This window comes from Schistocerca serialis, chromosome 7, assembly GCF_023864345.2.
Source record: "Schistocerca serialis cubense isolate TAMUIC-IGC-003099 chromosome 7, iqSchSeri2.2, whole genome shotgun sequence".
In the NCBI taxonomy this organism is placed as follows: domain Eukaryota; kingdom Metazoa; phylum Arthropoda; class Insecta; order Orthoptera; family Acrididae; genus Schistocerca; species Schistocerca serialis.
The window spans coordinates 299,245,825-299,270,347 of NC_064644.1; the positions used below are offsets into that span (position 1 = coordinate 299,245,825).

Sequence of the window (24,523 nt, forward strand, 5' to 3'; positions counted from 1 at the left end):
ATCAAACCACAGTATAAACTTTTTTTATGCTTCCTATCCCACATCGGAGTTAAAAAACTAAAATACCTTTTCGTGTGTGTGTGTGTGTTTGTGTGTGTGTGTGTGTGTGTGTGTGGGTGTGGGTGTGGTGCTTTGCACAATATGATGATACGCAAAGTCCTGCATATACTCTACAATATTTCAAAAATACAATCCTGCAACTTCGCAACAAAATTGCGCGGAATTTTCGATGTAAGTACTATAACCACTTAACCTCACATATTTGTTTACTCTGTATTTCATCGTTTGGAGGTCAATAATGTTCACATAGGCCGCTTCTAACACTATTTTCTACCGTAGGACACCAACACACCAAGAATATTTCGTTACTGTTGGAGAATAAAAATCGAAAACTGACGATTATGTAAAGTGCATCTTGTAAATCTTGTGAACAGCCGTCTGATTATGAACTTGTCGGTTCGAAACCGGTTACGGGGCTATTTACTTAAATAAATAGCAGTATTAATAGTGGCTGGTTGCTGTCTTCTTCTTTGTAACAATCAACCTACATTAAACAAAATCTATTCTTTAGGCATAATTTTCGTAAATTAGTTATCACTTAAAATATGTTTACATCTTACGGATATCAATTAAGAAAACCTGTTGATGATAGCACAGACATGCTGAAACGTGTTCGGCTCACATGAAAAAGAAAGTGTTTTGCAAAACCGGGGAACCTTATATAAAATAATATTAAAAAATGCCTTAGTACTGCAATAGGAAAGAAACAGAAGAATTCTATACACACATTCATTGATTCAAGCACACATAGCATTTCGTGAATCCCACCGCGAAAGAGAGCACCCAGGGATGTGGAACGAATCAAGTTTACAGGCATGAGTTGCCACTGATGGCTACTTCTGTAAAGTATACTAATAACAGATTATGACTAGTGCTAATAGACTCATATCGATAATCGCGATCATTAATTTTAGATTCGCTTATAAAGGTATATTAGGGATAAAACAGCTACTCTGAAACAAAAAAGGGCCAGCTCACCTTCTGCTGTACGACTTTGCTGCTTCAGACAAAGTATTTGTGTACCTCTACACAGACCACCATCAGCTGTCTACACGCTGGCACAGTCAGAATCTGTCTAATAAAAATATTTCAATTACTCGTAATTTACATCCTTGAGTCCAAATATTCTGATAAAGTGTAGGAATGGCCAGTGTCTGTCCGATGTCCACCGGAAACCTGTTGTATCCTTTTATAGCAAAAGTATAAAACTCTATTCAGAACCCTAGAGAGGGATACTCGTTATGAAAGTAATATTTACATCTAGTATTGTCGCTGTGAATTGAAATGTTAATCCTAAAATCACTCTTGTTGTTAACCAGAAATAATATTAGGGAGTATTGGCACTAAGGTGTAAGAACTCCTACGTCTCTGAAGATACTTCTACAATTGACTTTGCACAATATTCTTATTGTGCGCCTCTTCACAATCGATACTGTTTTCCTCTTAGCTGACTGCCTCAGAAGACTACGACGTGGAGTTGTACACTACTGGCCATTAAAATTGCTACACCACGAAGATGACGTGCTACAGACGCGAAATTTAAGCGACACGAAGAAGATGCTGTGATATGCAAATGATTAGCTTTCAGAGCATTCACACAAGGTTGGCGCCGGTGGCGACACCTACAACGTGCTGACATGAGGAAAGTTTCCAACCGATTTCTCATACACAAACAGCAGTTGACTGGCGTTGCCTCGTGAAACGTTGTTGTGATGCCTCGTGTAAGGAGGAGAAATGCGTACCATCACGTTTCCGACTTTGATAAAGGTCGGATTGTAGCCTATCGCGATTGCGGTTTATCGTAACGCGACATTGCTGCTCGCGTTGGTCGACATCCAATGACTGTAAGCAGAATATGGAATCGGTGGGTTTAGGAGGGTAATACGGAACGCCGTGCTGGATCCCAACGGCAAGACAACAACCATCTGCACGAACAGTTCGACGACGTTTCCAGCAGCACGGACTATCAGCTCGGAGACCATGGCTGCGGTTACACTTGACGCTGCATCACAGACAGGAGCGCCTGCGATGGTGTACTCAACGACGAACCTGGGTGCACGAATGGCAAAACGTCGTTTTTTCGGATGAATCCAGGTTCTGTTTACAGCATCATGATGGTCGCATCCGTGTTTGGCTACATCGCGGTGAAAGCACATTGGAAGAGTGTATTCGTCATCGCCATACTGGCGTATCACCCGGCGTGATGGTATGGGGTGCCATTGGTTACACGTCTCGGTCACCTCTTGTTCGCATTGACGGAACTTTGAACAGTGGACGTTACATTTCAGATGTGTTACGACCCGTGGCTCTAGCCTTCATTTGATCCCTGCGAAACCCTACATTTCAGCAGGATAATACGCGACCGCATCTTGCAGGACCTGTACGAGCCTTTCTGGATACAAAAAATGTTGGACTGCTGCCCTGGCCAGCACATTCTCCAGATCTCTCACCAATTGAAAACGTCTGGTCAATGGCGGCCGAGCAACTGGTTCGTCACAATACGCCAGTCACTACTCTTGATGAACTGTGGTATCGTCTTGAAGCTGCATGTGCAGCTGTACCTGTACAGGCCATCCAAGCTCTGTTTGACTCCATGCCCAGACGTATCAAGGCCATTATTACGGCCAGAGGTGGTTGTTCTGGGTACTGATTTCTCAGGACCTATGCACCAAAATTGCGTGAAAATGTTATCACATGTCAGTTCTAGCATAATATATTTGTCCAATGAGTACCCGTTTATCATCTGCATTTCTTCTTGGTGTAGCAATTTTAATGGCCAGTAGTGTATTTAGCGAAAGTATACAAAATATGTTAGCAGTACTTACTGCAGTTCAACACCCTGAGACAGATTTCTAAGTGCAAAGCAGGCAGTGCTGAGGTGTTTGGTTAGCATATCCACACACTGGAGCCACCTCAGTTGATTATCCATATGCATGCCTTGGAACTTCACCCAGTCGATTTCTCTTACCTCTAAGTGATTTCAATTAATATACACTGAAATGACAAAAGTCGTGGGATAACAATATACACACATACAGATGGCGGTAGTGTCGCGTATGCAAGGTATAAAAGGGCTGTGAATTGGCGAGATTTGTCTTTTATACTCAGGTGATTCACGCTAAAAGGTTTCTGAAGTGATTAAGGCAGTAGGGCGAGAATTAACAGATTTCGAACGCGGAATAGTAGATGGAGCTAGACGCATGGGACATCCCATTTCGGAAACCGGTGATTGACTGGAAATGGTTATGTTCGGCTACTTGGAGACCATTTGCAGCCATGGGCGTCATGTTCCCAAACAACGATGGAAATTTTGTGGATGACAGTGTGCGGTGTCACCGGGTCACAATTGGTCGTGATTGATACCAAAAACATTTTGGACAATTATTGGGCCACCCAGATGATCCGACAGGAATCTCATCGAACATTTATAGGACGCAATCGAGAGGTCAGTTCATGCGCAGAACCCTGCACTGGCAACACTTTTACACTTACGGACGGCTGTACATCTACACCTACATCTACATGGTTACTCTGCAGTTCATACTTAAGTGCCTGGCATCGAACCATTTTCATACTACTTCTCTACCATTCCATTCTCGAATGGCGCGTGGGTGAAAGGAACACCTAAATCTTTCCGTTCGAGCTCTGATTTCTCTTCTTTTATTATGATGATCATTTCTCCCTACGTAGGTGGGTGTCAACAAAAATTTTCTCATTCGGAAGAGAAAGTTGGTGATTGAAATTTTGTAAATAGACCTCGCCGCAAAGAAAACCGCCTTTAAGTGACTGCCACCCCCACTCGCGTATCATATCAGTGACAGTCTCACCCCCATTGCGCGATAACACGAAACGGGCTGCCCTTCTTTGCACTTTTTCGATGTCCTCCGTCAATCCTACCTGGTAGGGATACCACACCGCGCAGCTGTATTCCAGCAGATGACGGACAAGTGTAATGTAGGCTGTCTCTTTAGTGGGTTTGTCGCATCTTCTAAGTGTTCTGCCAACAAAGCGCAGTCTTTGTTCCGACTTCCCCACAATATTATCTATGTGGTCCTTCCAATTTAAGTTGCTCGTAATTGTAATTCCTAGGTATTTAGTCGAATTGATAGCCCTTAGACTTGTGCGAGTTATCGTATACCCAAAATTTATCGGATTTCTTTTAGTACCTATGTGGATGACCTCGCACTTTTCTTTGTTTAGTGCCAATTGCCACTTTTCGCACCATACAGAAATTAAATTCTCTCTAGGTCATTTTGTAATTGGAATTGATCATCTGATGATTTTACTAGACGGTAAATTACAGCATCACCTGCAAACAATGTAAGGGGGCTGCTCAGATTATCTACTAGATCATTTATGTAAATCAGGAACAGCGGAGGGCCTATGACACTACCTTGCGGAACGCCAGATATCACTTCTGTTGTACTCGATGATTTACCGTCTATCTCTACGAACTGTGACCTCTCTGAGAGGAAATCGCGAATCCGGTCACACAACTGAGACGATACTCATATGCACGCAATTTTATTAATAATCGCTTGTGAGGAACGGTATCAAAAGCCTTCTGGAAATCTAGGAACATGGAATCGATTAGAGATCCCTTGTAGACAGCACTCATTACTTCATGGGAATAAAGAGCTAGCTGTGTTGCACAGGAACAATATTTTCTGAATTCGAGTTGGTTATGTATCAATAAGTCATTTTCTTCAAGGTGATTCATAATGTTTGAGTACAGTATATGCTCCAAAATCCTACTGCAAATTGAGGTCAGTGATATGGGTCTGTAATTCAATGGGTTACTCCTATTTCCTTTCTTGAATATTGGTGTGACCTATGCTACTTTCCAGTCTTTAGGAAGAAACCTTTCGTCAAGTGAGCAGTTGTATATGATTGCTAAGAAAGGCGCTATTGTGTCTGCATACTCTGAAAGGAACCTGATTGGTATACCATCTGGAACGGAAGACTTGCCTTTCTTAAGTGATTTGAGTTGTTTCGCAACACCTAAGATATCTGCTTTTATGTCACTCATGCTAACAGCTGTTCTGGTTTCGAATTCTGGAATATTTACTTCGTCTTCTTTCGTGGAGGAATTACGGAAAATTGTATTTAGTAACACCACTTTAGTGGCATCATCATCGGTAACATTTCCATCGCTATGCGCAGTGACGGTATTGACTGTTTTTTGCCGCTGGTGTACTTGACATGCGACCAGAATCTCTTTGGGTTTTCTACCATATTTTGAGACAATGTTTCATTGTGGAAACTATTAAAAGCATCTCGCATTGAGTCTGCACTAAATTTCGAGCTTCCGTGAAACTAAGCCAGTCTAGGGGATTTTGCGTTCTTCTGAATTTGGCATCCTGTTTTCGTTGCTTCTGCAACAGTGTTCTGACGTGTTTTGTGTATCATGGTGGATCAGCCCCGTTTCTTATTAACTTATACTGTCGATACTGTATCTTTGAATTTGAGCCATATCTGGTCTACACTTACACAATTAGCTTGGAAGGAATGGACACTCTCTCTTAGGAAGGCATCAAGCGAATTTTTATCTGCTGTTTTAAATAGATATATTTTGCGTTTATTTTTAGTGGTTTTGGTTGATATGGTTTTGAGCTGTAGAGGCAGCATGGCCCAGTATTTCTGTAGGGGACTTCCAACAACTTGTTGAGTCCACACCGCATCGAGACACTACACTGCGCCTGGCGAAAGGAGGTCCGACACGATATTAGGAGGTATCTCATGACTTTTGTCAGCTCAGTCGTGGTAAATATTCGTTAAAAATCTGGAACCGCTGTGAATGCACTACGCAAACGTTGCAATACAAACCAGAACCTTTGCAAACAGTTCCAGTAAGAGATCTGAGAATGAACAACAGAAACTGATTTCGATCCTGCTTCATATCTTAGTCCACCATAGCAGTGTCTCTACACATCAACCGACAGCATCGAACTCGAACACTCTTTGTGTGTTTAAAGTAAACGTTCGCTGTGAACCACGTGGCACTCTCACCCATGAGTGGCTATAGCTACAGCATGCTACTGAATGAGTAGCGTCTCGCCGTTGCGGGGTTGTGCATCGTTATCTGTGGTTTGTGACACGCCACGCTTACTCTGAAGTGGCGCCAAAATGACGCCGAGGCCACAGCAGTCGACAGCTTTGGAGACGCCATATTGCTTTCGTCGCTTTTTGTATGATAACTTGCGTGTAATGGCAGCATGCCGTTCCAAGGCAGCGGTACTTTGAAAATTATTCATCAAAGCATCACTTTAGTTTGATTTCTTATAAAATGGCAGTTAAAGACACATGAGCCGTAATAGTCTTCAGCAGATCATAATATGAAAAATATTTTTTTAATAGTTGCATGCACTCACTGTGGTCATGTGGTTAGGCACGCCATGTTCTGGAGTGGAAAGAAGTAGGTCTGTGTTTTGCTATACGCAAACACATTTTTTTTTCATCTTCGTGTTTGTTCAAAATGGTTCAAATGGCTCTGAGCACTATGGGACTTAACTTCTGTGGTCATCAGTCCCCTAGAACTTAGAACTACTTAAACCTAACTAACCTAAGGACATCACACACATCCATGCCCGAGGCAGGATTCGAACCTGCGACCGGAGCGGTCACGCGGTTCCAGACCGAAGCGCCCAGACCGCACGGCCACACCGGCCGGCTTCGTGTTTGTATCACATTTTGGGACTTCCTTATTAATGTAATACAGAGTGAACTTTAATAAAACCGACAAATTGCAGGGGCGGATTCCTGACTGGAAATGGAGGAAAAAAGGTGTTATGAACATGTGTCCGAAATGCATCATGCCCACAGTAGACGGTGCTGACGGATGAAAGTTCCTCTGACCACGTGCCATGTGACTGACGCAGCGTACTGCAAGCAGCAACCTTACAAGGTTAGCAGGAGAGCTTCTATAAAGTTTGGAAGGTAGGAGACGAGGTACTGGCGGAAGTAAAGCTGTGAGGACGGGGCGTGAGTCGTGCTTGGGTAGCTCAGTTGGCAGAGCACTTGCCGGCGAAAGGCAAAGGTCCCGAGTTCGAGCCTCGGTCCGGCACACAGTTTTAATCTGCCAGGAAGTTTCATATCAGCGCACACTCCGCTGCAGAGTGAAAATCTCATTCTGGCACTGTGCTGTTGTTCATTGCCAGGTCTCCGTAGACATACTGCAAGCGCCTGTGAATATCTGTGATGCTCTCAGTTTCCGCCAAAAGAAGCTCAATGACAGGTCTCTGCTCGGAACGCACCTCCGTTACAGACGGCATTTTGAATGCAACGTATAGAGCCGCCACCTAGGCTATCGGAAGTATAAGCCTTGAAGCGAGAATATTACACAACACCTTCCTCATTTTTTCGACTGAAATTGACAGAGAAAACAAATGTGTTCTATTACTTACTGAATGCTCCTTGTAGATGAAGATGTATATAACATTCATGGTGACGAGTTCTGCACTGCAGCGACGAGATAGATTACATTTATGGAAGCACAGTTTTTTCTTACAGGTGAAGTGGTGGACCACATTTAACGAGCCGCCAGTGATCGCTTGGGGCTACAGCTGTGGCATAGGGGAGGGCCCGGCACCCAACCAGAACGCTTCCGGGATCGGAAACTACCTGACGGGTCACACTATTCTCAGAGCCCATGCTCTTGTCTACAGACTGTACGACGAGCAGTACCGAGCCACACAGAACGGTGAGTGTCTGTTTCACTTCTGAGTTCACCTCGGTGTGTCACTAAAGCGAGCTTCACTCACGGCCCCCCTCGGCCCCCCCCCCCCCCTCCCACACACACACTTATTTCATCCTGAAGGGGACCTTTACTTCCATAGCGTAATGTTGTGCTGTATGGAGCAGCAGATTATGTCTTACAATAATTTTAAACCGTAACGCCAGATTAACAAAATAATTATAATACATTATTTTCTGCTAGTGTCCAGCTGCTTACGTACGGTCAGTCTGATCCCCACCGACAAAATTTCGGAAATTGGTAACGATTATTTTCTGAATAATTTTGTACAAAGGTTCTGGGGTCTCATGTGATTCGTTATAGGCTAATAATGATTTGTTACTTCAGTTATCTTTATATGAACTTTTGGCGTCTGTGCAATCCGTAGCTCTGAAACATATTCTGTAAATTAAAGGTGGAAGGGGGAAAAGGGAAGGTATTGGTGATATCAGCTGCATTGGGACTTTATGCTAAATCGGCGGTGACGAGTGAAAATATGAGCCGGAGCAGGACACGAAAGCGGGATCTCCTGATTACTAGGCAGTTGCTTTTATCACTGCGCCATCTGGATACAGTGTTTATCCCAAATGCACGGTCTATGTAGGCACGCTCCCTGGCCGACCCAAATTGCCACCAAATGCCACCTATCTGCAGTCCCGTCCATGTGATCCATGCTCGCTAATTTTACGAGGGTCACTCCAAAAGAAATACACACTATTTTAAAAAAAAATCCGTCTTTTATTCTACATGTTTGAAAGTCTTACAGTGTGTAGATACATCCTTTAGGAACAATATTTTCATTTCTCCACATAATTTCCATCCCTCTCAACCGCCTTACGCCATCTTGTAACCAGCGCATGTATACCCGCACGTTAAAAATTCTGGACCAACCTGTTGGAGCCACTGTTTGGCAGTGTGAACAAGGGAGCCATCATCTTCAAACCTTGTTCCACGAAGAGAGTCTTTCAGTTTCCCAAAGAGATGATAGTCACATGCAGCCAGGTCAGCACTGTAGGGCGGGTGTTTTAGTGTTGTCTATCCGAGTTTTGTGATCGCTTTCATGGTTTTTTTGACTGACATATGGCCGTGCATTGTCGTGCAACAACAAAACATCCTGCTTTTGCCGATGTGGTCGAACACGACTCAGTCGAGCTTGAAGTTTCTTCAGTGTCGTCACATATGCATCAGAATTTATGATAGCTCGACTTGGCATGATGTCCACAAGCAAGAGTCCTTCGGAATCGAAAAACACCGTAGCCATAACTTTTGCAGCAACAGGTGTGGTTTTAATTTTTTTTTCTTGGGTGAATTTGCATGATGCCACTCCATTGATTGCCTCTTCGTCTCTGGTGAAAAATGATGGAGCCATGTTTCATCACCTGTCACAGTTCTTCCAAGAAATTCATCTCCACCATTCTCGTACCGTTCCAAAAGTCCGCTGCATACCGGTTTTCTTGTTTCTTTGTGAGCCACTGTCAACATCCTGGGAACCCACCTGACACAAACCTTTTTTAACGCCAACACTTTCAGTATTCTGCAAACACTTCCTTTCCCTATCCCAACCTAGCGTGACAATTCGTTCACTGTGATGCGTCTGTCAGCAGTCACCAATTTGTTAATTCTCTGCATATTGTCTGGAGTGTGTGCAGTACGAGGCCTGCCGCTGCGAGGACAATCCTCAATATTGCCGTGCCCGCTTTCGTCACGTAACCTGCTTGCCCACCGACTAAGTGTGCTGCGATCGACAGGAGCATCTCCATACACCTTTTTCGACCTCTTGTGGATGTTTCCCACTGTCTCATTTCCACAGCCCAGGAATTCTATGACAGCACGTTGCTTCGGACGAACGTCAAGTGTAGCAGCCATGTTGAGGATATGCTGTGACGGCGCCACTCATGGGAACAGGTTGAAAACAAGCAGGAAGGATGTATCTACACACTGTAAAACTTTCACACATGCAGAATGAAAACTGCATTTTACAAAAACAGTGTGCATTTCTTTTGGAGTGACCCTCGTAGATTCCTGCTGGAGGCTGAACGACATTGTGAATCCGCATTGAAGGTTGTAGATTCATTGCCCATCGAGGCGAATCAATTATGTAACTGATTATGCAAACTGATTAGGTAAATTGAAGGAATTATATGACTGATTCGCCTCGATGGGCAATGAATCACAGTCTTTAGTGCGGATGCACAACATCATTCAACCTCAGGCGGGAATCTAAAATTGCGTTTGCGATAAACTCTGTGTCCGGATGGCGCAGTGGTTAACGCAAATGCCTAGTAAGCAGACCGGCCGGCACACATTTTCACTCGTCGCCGCTAATTCTACATAAAGTCCCGATGCAGATGACATCAATAGTTACTTTCCTTTCTCTCCATCCATCTCCAATTTTCACAATCAGATACCTTTGTTTCTGTGGAAATACATTCGCGACAGCGAAAAAGCCTGTAGTCATATGCAATCACCAAAACTCAGCTAAGACTCATACGTACAGACGCAAGAGTGCTTGACGTGGTTGCCTAACTATGGGAATATCCCAGCACAGCTTCATCCTGGATCATTTCCATTGCATTAATTGAACCCACGAGTTGCAGCTGCCAATTCTTCATCAGTAGAACTACCCAAACTGCTGCGTATCCCTGTTAACGTACAGGCAATATTGTTGTTGTTGTTGTTGTTATTGTTGTGGTCTTCAGTCCTGAGACTGGTTTGATGCAGCACTCCATGCAACTATATCTTGTGCAAACTTCATCTCCCAGTACCTACTGCAACCTACATCCTTCTGAATCTGCTTAGTGTATTCATCTCTTGGTCTCCCTCTACGATTTTTACCCTCCGCACTGCCCTCCAATACTAAATCGGTGAACCCTTGATGCCTCAGAACATGCCCTATCAACCGATCCTCTTTTCTAGTCAAGTTGTGCCACAAACTCCTCTTCCCCCAATTCTATTCAATACTTCATTAGTTGTGCCACAAACTCCTCTTCCCCCCAATTCTGTTCAATTCTTCATTAGTTATGTGATCTACCCATCTAATCTTCAGCATTCTCCTGTAGCACCACATTTCGAAAGCTTTTATTCTCTTCTTGTCCAAACTATTTATCGTCCATGTTTCACTTCCATACATGGCTACACTCCACACAAATACTTTCAGAAACGACTTCCTGACACTTAAATCTATACTCGATGTTAACAAATTTCTCTTCTTCAGAAATGCTTTCCTTGCCATTGCCAGTCTACATTTAATATCCTCTCTACTTCGACCATCATCAGTTATTTTGCTCCCCAAATAGCAAAACGCCTTTACTACTTTCAGTGTTTCATTTCCCAATTTAATTCCCTCAGCATCACCCGAGTTAACTCGATTACATTCCATTATCCTCGTTTTGCTTTTGTTGATGTTCATCTTATATCCTCCTTTCAAGACACTGTCCATTCCGTTCAACTGCTCTTCCAAGTCCTTTGCTGTCTCTGACAGAATTACAATGTCATCGGCGAACCTCAAAGTTTTTATTTCTTCTCCATGGATTTTAATACCTACTCCGAATTTTTCATTTGTTTCCTTTACTGCTTGCTGAATATACGGATTGAATAACATCGGGGAGAGGCTACAACCCTGTCTCACTCCCTTTCCAACCATTGCTTTCCTTTCATGTCCCTCGGCTCTTATAACCGCCATCTGCTTTCTGTAAGAATTATAAAAAGCTTTTCGCTCCCTGTATTTTATCCCTGCCACCTTCAGAATTTGAAAGAGAGTACTCCAGTCAACATTGTCAAAAGCTTTCTGTAAGTCTACAAATGCTAGAAAAGTAGGTTTGCCTTTCCTTAATCTTTCTTCTAAGATAAGTCGTAAGGTCAGTATTGCCTTACGTGTTCCAATATTTCTACGGAATCCAAACTGATCTCTCCCGAGGTCGGCTGCTACCAGTTTTTCCATTCGTCTGTAAAGAATTCGTGTTAGTATTTTACAGCTGTGACTTATTAAACTGATAGTTCGGCAATTTTCACATCTGTCAGCACCTGCTTTCTTTGGGTTTGGAATTATTATATTCTTCTTGAAGTGTGAGGGTATTTCGCCTGTCTCATATATCTTGCCCACCAGATGGTAGAGTTTTGTCAGAACTGGCTCTCTCAAGGCCGTCAGTAGTTCTAATGGAATGTTGTCTACTCCCGGGGCCTTGTTTCGACTTAGGTCTTTCAGTGCTCTGTCAAACTCTTCACGCAGTATCGTATCTCCCATTTCATCATCATCTACATCCTCTTCCATTTCCATAATATTGTCCTCGAGTACATCGCCCTTGTATAGACCCCCTATATACTCCTTCCACCTTTCTGCTTTCCCTTCTTTGCTTAGAACTGGGTTTCCATCTGAGCTCTTGATATTCATACAAGTGGTTCTCTTTTCTCCAAAGGTCTCTTTAATTTTCCTTTAGGCAGTATCTATTTTACCCCTAGTGAGATAAGCCTCTACATCCTTACATTTGTCCTCTAGCCATCTCTGCTTAGCCATTTTGCACTTCCTGTCGATCTCATTTTTGAGAGGTTTGTATTCCCTTTTGCCTGCTTCATTTTTTATATTTTCTCCTTTCATCAATTAAATTCAATATTTCTTCTGTTACCCAAGGATTTCTACTAGCCCTCGTCTTTTTACCTACTTGATCGTCTGCTGCCTTCACTACTTCATCCCTCAGAGCTACCCATTCTTCTTCTATTGTACTTCTTTCCCCCATTCCTGTCAGTTGTTCCCTTATGCTCTCCCTGAAACTCTGTACAACCTCTGGTTCTTTCAGTTTATCCAGATCCCATCTTCTTAAATTCCCACCTTTTTCAGGTTCTTCAGTTTTAATCTACAGCTCATAACCAACAGATTGTGGTCAGAGTCCACATCTGCCCCTGGAAATGTCTTACAATTTAAAACCCGGTTCCTAAATCTCTGTCTTGCCATTATATAATATATCTGATACCTTTTAGTATCTCCGGGATTCTTCCATGTATACAACCTTCTTTTGTGATTCTTAAACCAAGTGTTAGTTATGATTAAGTTATGCTCTGTGCAAAATTCTACCAGACGGCTTCCTCTTTCATTTCTTAGCCCCAATCCATATTCACCTGCTATGTTTCCTTCTCTCCCTTTTCCTACTCTCGAATTCCAGTCACCCATGACTATTAAATTTTTGTCTCCCTTCACTACCTGAATAATTTCTTTTATCTCATCATACATTTCATCAATTTCTTCATCTGCAGAGCTAGTTGGCATATAAACTTGTACTACTGTAATAGGCGTGGGCGTTCACTATGCTGTTTATAGTAACTTACCCGTACTCCTATTTTTTATTCATTATTAAACCTACTCCTGCATTACTCCTATTTGATTTTGTAATTATAACCCTGTATTGACCTGACCAAAAGTTTTGTTCCTCCTGCCGCCGAACTTCACTAATTTCCACTATATCTAACTTTAACCTATCCATTTCTCTTTTTAAATTTTCTAACCTGCCTGTCCGATTAAGGGATCTGACATTCCACGCTCTGATCCGTAGAACGTTGGTTTTCTTTCTTCTGCTAATGACGTCCCCACCCGGAGATCCGAATGGGAGACTGTTTTACCTCCGGAATATTTTACCCAAGAGGACGCCATCATCATTTAACCATACAGTAAAGCTGCATGCCCTCGGGAAAAATTACGGCTGTAGTTTGCCCTTGCTTTCAGCCGTTCGCTGTACCAGCACAGCAAGGCCGTTTTGTTTAGTGTTACAAGGCCAGATCAGTCAATCATCCATACTGTTGCCTCTGCAGCTATTGAAAAGGCTGCTGCCCCTCTTCAGGAACCACACGTTTGTCTGGTCTCTCAACAGATACCCCTCCGTTGTGGTTGCACCTACGGTACGGCCATCTGTATCGCTGAGGCACGCAAGCCTCCCCACCAAGAGGCAAGGTCCATGGTTCATGGGGGGGAATTTTGAATAACGCATGTAAAACATTGCTGCCATACACGGTAAAGTACGAAACGAAAGGGGGTACCACGAAATTTTGAATAACCCCTAGCAAAATCAAATGAAATTATTTGTAAAACAATTTAATATCTATCAATCCAATTGAAGATCACCTGTTGTTGCCTAATCCATATTGAGAGCAATAACATTTACGTATTTGTCTAGAATGAGATTTTCACTCTGCAGCGGAGTGTGCGCTGATATGAAACTTCCTGGCAGATTAAAACTGTGTGCCAGACCGAGACTCGAACTCGGCACCTTTGCCTTTCGCGGGCAAGTGCTCTACCAACATTTTTTTTTATCGTTGTGTTTTGGTCGTTGCGGGCGTCACATGACATCTGTGAAACTTCCTGGCAGATTAAAACTGTGTGCCGGACCGAGACTCGAACTCGGGACCTTTGCCTTTCGCAGGCAAGTGGAAGGTAGGAGACGAGGTACTGGCGGAATTAAAGCTGTGAGGACAGGTCGTGAGTCGTGCTTCGATAGCTCAGTTGGTAGAGCACTTGCCCGCGAAAGGCAAAGGTCCCGAGTCCGGATCTCGGTCCGGCACAGAGTTTTAATCTGCCAGGAAGTTTCACGTATTTGTCTAAATAGATGTCTGGATACAGAATGTTCTCATGGACGTAACCACCATAAAAAGCACAAAATAACAGCTTGAAAATTTTAGCCATTGTTTTAAAACTATTAAGAAATCAAAAGTAATAATTTTGAATAATAAGTAAATGCTCATTACTGAAATGAATAACAAGTAACAACTCTCTGCGATAACGGGAATTACGTAACCTCACGCTGACGTTTACTTACATGCACAGTACTCATGAATTTTACAAATGAGGCTCACTGAAATATCTATAATACCTAGGAAATTACTCGCCTGAATGAAGAATAATTAAACTGCTGAATATGAACCAGTTAAGGCAGCACAAAGTAACACTCGGATAAACAACAACAAATAAAACTGTAAAAATTTTCTATATCTTGAATTTGAACCTTAATTTTTCAGTAATAATTAAACGAAATTTACTTCAATGTAAGTTCTATTACATTGTAAAAGCGTACGTCGTCTCTGGTTATTACGGAACAGAATATACAACTTCCCGACGCATTACATTGACATCCGGCCATATCTTCTGGGTTCTCTCCTTTTTTTGCTAGGCAAGATTCGTGACTGGTACATTTAGCCAGCGCGAGATCGTTACAAATCTCATAGAAAGTTTTAAGTGCGACACACTTGCAGATAGACGACGCGTTAAACAGAAGGGGCTGCTGACTAAATTCCGAAATCCGATCTTCACCGAGGATGTAGAGCATATATTATTACCATCAACTTTAAAATCGCTCAGTGATCACCATTCAAAGATAAGAGAAATTAAAACTCGTACTGAGGCGTTCAGACAGTCGTTTTTCCCTCGCGCGATCCGCGAGTGGAACAGAGTGGGGGTGGGGAATATGACTTTGATGCGAATTGTACCTTCCGCCACACACAGCTTGGTGGCTAGCGGAGTATATAAGTAGATTTAGATGTAGATTATTAATGATCAGTCATAATTTCAACAAGAAATCAAAACTGGCAGTATTACGCTTTTTAATTAGATCGGGGAACTTAAGTTCTAACAAACAACGGTTATTATCTATAAAAGTTCACTCAAAGTTACCGGATATGCCTCACATTATTTCTAGTCTGGACGAAAATGAACAGTCTGACAGTTCTTCGCGAATGTTACAGCGATGTCCTAGGTGTCTGCGACAATGCTCCTTTTACTCCATACACACTCTAAGAAAAGAAAAAGGCGCACCACGAAGGAATTATTCGAATCAGGCGAAAATCGGAAGGTGTGACGTTAATGTATGAATATATAAACGCTTACAATTTCAGAAAAATGTGATGATTTATTCAAGAGAAAAAGCTTCACAAATTGAGCAAGTCCATAACGCGTTGATCCAGATCTGGTCCTTATGCAAGGAGTTATTAGTCTTGGCATTGATTGACAGAGTTGTTGGATGTGCTCCTGAGGGTATTGTGCCAAATTCTGTCCAATTGGCACATTAGCTAGTCAAAATCCCGAGCTGATAAGAGGGCCTTGCCCATAATGCTCCAAACATTCTTAATTGGGGAGAGATCCGGCGACCTTGCTAGCCAAGATAGAGTTTGGCAAGCACGATGGCAGACAGTGGGGGGTGCGGGTGGACATTATCTTGCTGAAATGTGAGCCCAGGATAGCTTGCCATGTAGAGCAACGAAACGGGGCGTAGAATATGGTCGACATACCACTGTGCTACAAGGTTGCCGGGGCTGACAACCAAAAGCTATGAAATGAAATAAATGGCACTCCAGAGCCATCAGTCCGTAGGGCGGGTGACAGGTTGGTAACCCACTGCTCTCTGGAGCGTCTCCGGACACGTCTTTCCTGGTCGTTGCAGTTCAGTCGAATCGGGGCTCATCACTGTGGAGAATCTACTCCAGTTAATGAGATTCTAGGCCCCGATGACCAGTGAAGAAGGGACTGGAGACGCACCAGACAGCGTTGGAATACCAACCTGACTGTCACCCGCCATACAACCTGTCACGAGGAGTGATGGCCTGGGATTTCGTTTCATTTCGTAGCAGGACTCCTTTGGTTGTCATCCACTGCACCCTTTAGCATACCGGTACGTCGACGATATTCAGCGCCACGTTTTGTTGCCTTTCGTGCCAACCCATTCTTAAATTACATTTGAGCAAGATAATGTCCGCCCATGCACGGCGAGAGTTTCTACTGCCTGCCTTAGAGCTTTCCACATCCTACCTTGGCCAGCAAGATCGCCGGACCTCTCCCCAATTGATAACGTTTAGAGCATTACGGGTAGGTCTCTCCAACCAGCTAGGGTTTTGACGATGTAACTCGCCAATTGGACAGAATTTGGCACGATATTCTTCAGGACATCCAACAACTCCGTCAATCAACGTCAAGCCGAATAACTGCTTGCATAAGGGTCTGAGATGGGCCAATACATTATTAACTTTGCCCTTTTTGTGAACCTCTATCTCTTGAATAAATCATCCAGTTTTTCTGAAATTGTAATCATTTCTTTGTCTGTACATAGATGTGACGTCTATCGAATTACGTTCCATTAGTATATTCCTTTGCGGTGCGCCTTTTCTTTTCTTTTTTTCCCCTTAGAGTGTATTAAGGGCACACTGATTAGCAATGACCAGTTGTGGGGCATGATGTTGATGTTCCTGGACCCTTATACATCTACCCACACCTGTCACGTCCGTTATACCTCGTAATTAACAATTTGGTCTCACATGGACCTAACTTTCCATTCAGTACGCAACTCGTTCGTCCACACAATTATTGTTTACAAAATAGCACTGGAGTGCCGCGCACTCTCTTTGACACCACACAGCAGCGTCCAGAGCCGGCGCTAGCGTTTTTCTTTACGTTTTGACAAACGGTACAGAATTTCCCTTTTACTATTAGTTTCATGTCGCTACTGACCCAGTGTGATATTTGCATTAGCTACGAAACATATTCCATTTTCAGCTCCAGATAACAGTTTAAAATTTACAAAAAAATATAATTTACATTATAAAAAAAAATAGGTAGTACATCTGTATTAAAGTGTTATAGCTGCTGAGAATTCTTCCGCGTTGTATGGCCGTGGTCCATGGAACTATTCAATCCCTGACGTTTCGTCCAAGGCTACTTTGGACATCTTCGGAGGTGCTCCTGATTGTGCTGAGTCTTGTCAAGTGACGAATCGGGCGTTGAAGAGTGGCCTAAACACCGTGGAGAAGAAGAAGCCATGAAACTCAGTGATATATTGACTGTGGCGCTACAGAATCGATGAGAATGTTTTATCTTTGACTTACTATGATCGATAGTTAAAAAAATTTATCTTTGGCATGGTTTATCTCTGCTATCACGTGAAATCCAGACCACGCCCACTTTCCACGGTATTTAGGCCGTTCTTCGACGTCCGACTCGTCAGTCGATAAGACTCAGCACAATCAGGAGCACCTCCGAAGATGTCCAACGTAGACTTGCACGAAACGTCACGGATTGAAGAGTTCCATGGACCACGGCCATACAACCCGGAAGAATTCTAAGCAACCGAAACATCCTGTCGTGAAAGCCTTCATTGTACGAGTATGATAAAGTGTTATAGTCTGCACTCTGTACTTACTATTTTTAACCTCTACCACTCTATCCAGTATGAAGTTACTACTCCTCGATGCTGTAGGAGATGTTCCATTTGTTCTGGAAAAGATCTTCTGTAGACTTCTTTCTTAGCGTATTCCTTTCATTACTTCATTTCGTACTTGATCCACCCAACTAATTGTTAACATCCATCGATAGCATCAAATTTAACTTCAATAATTTCTTCATATTGTGGGGCCACGGTCATAATATATTTCTTTAAAGTCGGTATCGCCATTAGACTGTTTTTTATTTGCGGTACCGGCCGGAGTGGCCGAGCGGTTCTAGGCGCTACAGTCTGGAACCGCGCGACCGCTGCGGTTGCAGGTTCGAATCCTGCCTCGGGCATGGATGTTTGTGCTGTTCTTAGGTTAGTTAGGGGATTGATGACCTCAGAAGTTAAGTCCCATAGTGCTCAGAGCCATTTGAACCATTTTATTTGCAGTGTTACATTTACACGATCATGATTTCGTCTTCAAAGTGCCATTACCAAGTGTTTTAATGTTATGCAGTGCCTAAGATGACATACTGTCGTATTTAAAATCATGATTGTGTAAATGTAACACTGCAAATAAAAAACAGTCTAATGGGGATACTGACTTTAAAGAAATTTTTCTTCTTTTCTGGATTCCATGCTAAGTTGGCCGGTATCGATGGAAGGTCTCACAACGTAAGGTTACAGTTAAAATCAGAAAACCAGATGCTTCAAGCAATATGAGCAATCCTGTTTCTTTATATTGAAGAGGTATTGAGTAACGTCTTACATTAAATTGCTGAAACGCTCCTGTTGTCAGGCTGAGTAAACCGACTGCAGACACGTTACTCTGTGTTGCAGGCACTGTCGGCATCACGCTCAACACAGACTGGTACGAGCCCTTGAGCGACTCTGAGGAAGACCACGCTGCCTCCGAGCGGATGCTACAGTTTCAGGTAACTGCTACGGGCCTCACCTCCACAGCACTTTCTCGCAATGAGATGGCTGGGACAAGCGTCTAAACTGCCAGCTCCAGTTTTAAATGCTCCAACCTGATTCTGTTTTAACCATTCAGAGAGTGGTTTCTCAGGGTTTAGACTCCATAAGAGAGGTGGGTTCAGACACTATGAACTACCTGTAATAAAATAACCTTCTCCATGCAAATCAACGTAGTTTAAGCATCACTCACAGAAACTAAATTCGTGCTGATGCCACATGATGTCATACGTGGCACAGTAAGAGGAAATCACATCTATTCGGGGGTTTTTACACTTTCAAAAAGCGTTTCATTCGGTACCACATGAACACCGTGTAAAAGAAGTTCATTCTTATGGGATATCTGGACGAATTTACAACTAGGTCTAAAATTTCATCACAGGAAGAAGGCATCACTCTATCCCGGATGGAAAGTTATCTACTAAACGCTGAAGTAACGTCTGCTGTGTCTGAGGGGTGTGCGCGAAAGATGTAAGCCAACCCTTATTTTGCCCGCCTGGTTAGCCGGGCGGTCTAACGCACGGCTTTCCGGAGCGGGAAGGAGCGCCTGGTCCCCGGCACGAATACGCCCGGCGGACTTGGGTTGAGGTCCGGTGAGCCAGCTAGTCTGTGGATGGTTTTTAGGCGGTTTCCCATCTGTCTCGGCGAATGCGGGCTAGTTTCCCTTATTCCGCCTCAGCTACACTATGTCGGCGATTGCTGCGCAAACAAGTTCTCCACGTACGCGTGCACCACTATTACTCTACCACGCAAACATGGGGTTACACTCGTCTAGTGTGAGACGTTCCCTGGGGGAGGGGGGGGGGGGGTCCACAGGGGGCCGAACCGCACAGTAAACCCGGGTTCGGTGTGGGGCGGCGGACGGGTGAGTGGACTGCAGCAGTCGTCGTGGGGTTGTGGACCACTGCGGCTGCGGCGGGGACGGAGCCTCTCCGTCATTTCTAGATCTCCGGTTAACATACAACCCCTTATTTGCAGATAAGAGCGCAATTTTTTTACTTTTATTTATTTATTTATTTTGCTGTTTCACATACGTGAAGTGAATGTATCAGCGCTGCACTGCGTACAGAGTAAGGAGCGAACGGCAGGAAAGAACGTTTATTTTGGCGCGAATGAAGTAATTGTTATTAATAAATATTTGCTAATGAAAGTTGCCTTTTGCCACTCAGACATTAAGAGGCGTCTGCAGGTCATAAGTATTATATTTCAATAATTTCAGAGTGCCTGAAACGTTGATATAAATATATAAATGAATAACTTTGGCATAACCGAAGATGTACGATTTTATGCGAACTATACCGATTGTACGCTCGAGTTTCAGACTGTGTGCCATAGCCGGCAGCCATCGATAGGATGCCTTTCGACCTAGTCATGTAATAGACCGTGCTCTTGTGCCGTTAATAGTTAGCCTATAATCAGTGTGAACAAGTTCATTTTGCGGTGTTTCTTAAATGAACGCCTAATAATGGCATCCCGTATATAAATTATTTTCACAAAATTTCTTACCGCTTCGTTACGTAAAACATACACTGTAGTATTGTACTTTCAGAATCCAACGCCGCTGCTACAGCTCTGCAAGGAGACAGAAAACTACGAGAGCATCTTCACGTGGCAGATAGGAAGAATTCCTAAGCGGCGTCTCACCATGTCAGTTCAAGAGCAGACTGAGTTATCGCAAAACTCGGATGGGAAAGCGTTACCAGTTATACTGTACGCCCCTTACACCATCATCTACGGATCCACGGCTAAACTTAGACATTTCTGGAGGTTTAGTACGAGTGGGGGGGGGGGGGGGGTTCTTACAAAGACAGTTACTTTTCTCCAAAAATTTAGATGTATCCAGTCGAATGCGTCGCCTCGCCATTTGGCGCGAAGAAGCCGAACTATCGAGGAGACATTACTCCACGCAGGTACCAATCTCGTGTTTGTTAATGTTTATTTTGTATGTCAAGAATGAGAAGTTTCTACTGCGTTCCCCTGTTCTTTCGTTAAATAAGCGGTATTTTCGTCCGTCAATCTGGCAACGCCATTGAATTGTTCCCTGCATGTAGAGTATTTTGAACGTAGAAAGTTGAGGAGGGAGATGGTCACAGTCTGGTGCTGATGGGTGCAGCTTTGCTGATTTTGAGGATATGTAAATGATGCAATCCATGGAAGCGCGATCCATATTGTGAGCAGTTCGCTGCTTACTTGTTCTGGTACGCAACTTGAGGTGCCGATTTGACGTTCAGTTTATGATTTTGTCTCATTAACTTTGAAGTCGTGAGGTGAAACATGTAAGGATACCTTGTTGTATTTTCCCCATTCAGTCTTCCAAATAAGTTTATACCCCCCCTCCCTCTCTCCCCCCCTCCGCCCCAGTGTTAGCGTCACTTTGTGTAAATTCACTCGAGAAAAATAAATTTCTCTCTGTCAATGCCCATCAGAAAAACTATATAAAGCACGTGTAAAGCTCATGCTTGACTGGTAGTCAGACCAACGAGACTGACAAGGGAGATCGAGCGTATAAAAATAAAGATAGTATGAATGGTCACAAGCTTGACCGATAAGTGAATCTAACAGAAATATTGTAAAGTCTCAGCTGGCCAGCGCTCCAACGCTATACATCTCGGAAAAGTGCACGTAACTATAGACTTCCGTCGCTGAATTGGCGTATATTATTATGGAGCACTTTTTATGCTCACGTATCATAATGTGTTTGGAATCTCCTCTATAGGCTTTAACATAAATTCTGGAAATAACGATCTTGTGCAACTCAGGTCACCCACTTAGCTCACGAGATACAGAACGCAGTGGATAGTGGCGCTCAAGTTGGTATCCTGTCCGAAAGCGTTCGATACAGTTGTTCAAATGGTTCAAATGGCTCTGAGCACTATGGGACTCAACTGCTGAGGTCATTAGTCCCCTAGAACTTAGAACTAGTTAAACCTAACTAACCTAAGGACATCACAAACATCCATGCCCGAAGCAGGATTCGAACCTGCGACCGTAGCGGTCTTGCGGTTCCAGACTGCAGCGCCTTTAACCGCACGGCCACTTCGGTCGGCGATACAGTTGTTCACTGCCAACCAATGACCACATAGTGAAACGTCCTGGCAGATTAAAACTGTATGCCGGACCGAAACTCAAACTCGGGATCTTTGCCTTTCACGGGGAAGTGTTCTACCGACTGACTTACCCAAACACGACTCACGACCCGTCCTCACAGCTTTACTTCCGCCAGTACCTATTTCCTACCTTCCAAACTTCACAGAAGCTCTCCTGAGAAACTTGCAAGACTAGCGTTTCTGGAAGAAAGGATATTACGGACACATGACTTAGCCACAGCCTGGAGGATGTTTCCAGAATGAAATTTTCACTCTGCATCAGAGTATGCGCTGATATGAAACTTCTTTGAAGCTGAAAACTGTGTGCCAGACCGAGACTCGAACTCCGGACCTTTGCCTTTCGCGGGCACGTGTTCTATCGACTGAGCTACCCAAGCAAGACTTACGACTCTTACTCACAGCTTTATGTCCGCCAGTACCGTAGGAGAGCTTCTGTGAAGTTTGGAAGGTAGGAGACGAGGTATTGGCGTAAGTCAAGTTGTGGGCACGGGTCCCGAATCGTGCTTGGATAGCTCAGTCGGTAGAGCACAAGTCAGCGAAAGGTCCCCAGTACGCATCTCGGTCTGGAATGGACATATCGCGCTACCATTGTGTCACATTCGTAGCTATCTGGTCGGCATGAGTTACCTGTTGGATGTCCTATCGACCTCGCGGGCTCCTAGAACCAAGGACTTCCACCGCTACTTTCAACGGACACTGCCTGGTAATGTGATTGAACGCTGACATCCGGCGGTTGGCTGGAAGCGGGTATGGAGTAACATACACTCACCTTTCCTCCTCACCGCGGTGAGGGCGCTGTAGTATGTGATAACGACGGAAATATTCTCCATCCGACAACGTTTATACACTTTGAGTCTGGCCGAGGACCCTCCCTGCCCCAGATGCGCTGCTGTCGACATGCACCGTTTCGTTTGTGATACGGCTGCCGACTGCTGGGTCCTCACACGTCGTATGTTGTCATTGTTGCTGCGACGGACGCCTCAGTCCGTAGAGACCACCAAACTGATCCAACCCGACGTCACTTACTACCCTGCTACTCGCCATAACTGCACGGTATGGGTTAAAGGTATGCCGTTGTCATACTTTTTTAGTGAGAGCGTTACAGAGTTGTTAGATTTTTGGCACTATTTAACGAGCAACTACACGCTTTTACGGCGCAGGGTGTCGTATGGTTCGCTCTTCGTCAATTACTTGGGGTCGTTGTTTACGCACCCTCCAGACCATTAGGATGTACCAGGTGTGAAAAGAGATTGAAGATATGACACAGGATGGACTGATGAGGGATATCAAATGTAATTACAGGGTGTTTCACCCTTTCTGAAGGAGAAGACGACATGGTTATCCCACCGTCTGTTTGCTGTGGAAAACCCCGGAAGGAGATTTAAAAAAAAAAAAAAAAAAAATGAATGAAAATGGAACAAATAAAATAATAGAAATATTGTACCCTTTCTTTTATCCCTCTTTTTTTAACAAAACGATAAAGAGCGTATTTAGGTTCTGTTCGTGGGTGGAGCCTGAAGTGGTGGCAAACATCCGCCGTAGTTAGCTTTTAGGGTGAAAGTGGCGGTGGCACTAGCTGTTGTTTTGTTTGTAGGTTAGATAGGTTTTTGGGGATAGTAGGGGTGATAGGGGCCAACGCGTGAAGTGGAAGACGTATAGGGAAAAAAAGTTGGCGAGGCAAAGGTCCCCAGTTCGAGTCTCGGTCTGGTTTTAATCTGCCAGGAAGTTTCATATTAGCGCACGCTCCGGTGCACAGTGAAAATTTCGTTCGGGATCACATAATGAGCTTACGGGATTCCTGAGCAGCTTTGTGAGTGCACTAAAGACTTACTAACTCCGATTTTAATCGGGAGAAATCGTTAGACTGTTACTGTTTACGATATGCAGGGTGTAACAAAAGAATCATGGCAAGCTCTGAAGAGTTGTGGGGGGTGTCATGAGGAATACATTGAAGATAAGGAGCAATATTCGGGAACGTCATCCAGCGACGCTATGGAAAGCCAGATTATAAAACATTATTCATAAGTATCTCTATAGTTTCAGAAGATGACCGCGAAAAAGCCACAAGATATTCAAAAGAATGACACTTAAGTAACTAGAGTATCTATAACTTTCTGCTCGTAACACGCGCCGTGAACAGTTTCAGAGCGCACCACTAGGGGGCAGGCATGTCAGAACATGTAGAAAAAGCGTCTGCGTATTGTAGCGTCGAATTAGAACGTGAACATTCGAGCGGATTCAAAAACAGGCTTCCCTCGGTGTCCGTTGCTCTGCAGCAACAGTGACTTCAGGATTTGTACACACATACTGACGCTTCTCACGACACAAACACTGATAATATTGAGCACCCGTAAAGTGTGTTAAGGAGGGGGGGGGGGGGGGGGGGGGGGGTAGGACGTCAAACGGGCCGACTTGGAGCAGGAGAGGCACCACAGCACATTTCAATTTCCACTGTCCATACTTTTACAAATAAA

General features: G+C 43.8%; 1 protein-coding gene across 1 annotated transcript in view; it reads left to right on the forward strand.

Moving 5' to 3' along the window:
* LOC126413029 (myrosinase 1-like) overlaps window positions 1-24,523 on the forward strand; it is a 113,756-nt gene that overhangs the window by 34,805 nt on the left and 54,428 nt on the right. Inside the window, exons 4-5 of the mRNA XM_050082923.1 lie at window positions 7,570-7,759; window positions 18,808-18,902. Coding sequence (XP_049938880.1) covers window positions 7,570-7,759; window positions 18,808-18,902 — 285 coding nt within the window. The remainder of the gene's footprint in view (window positions 1-7,569; window positions 7,760-18,807; window positions 18,903-24,523) is intronic.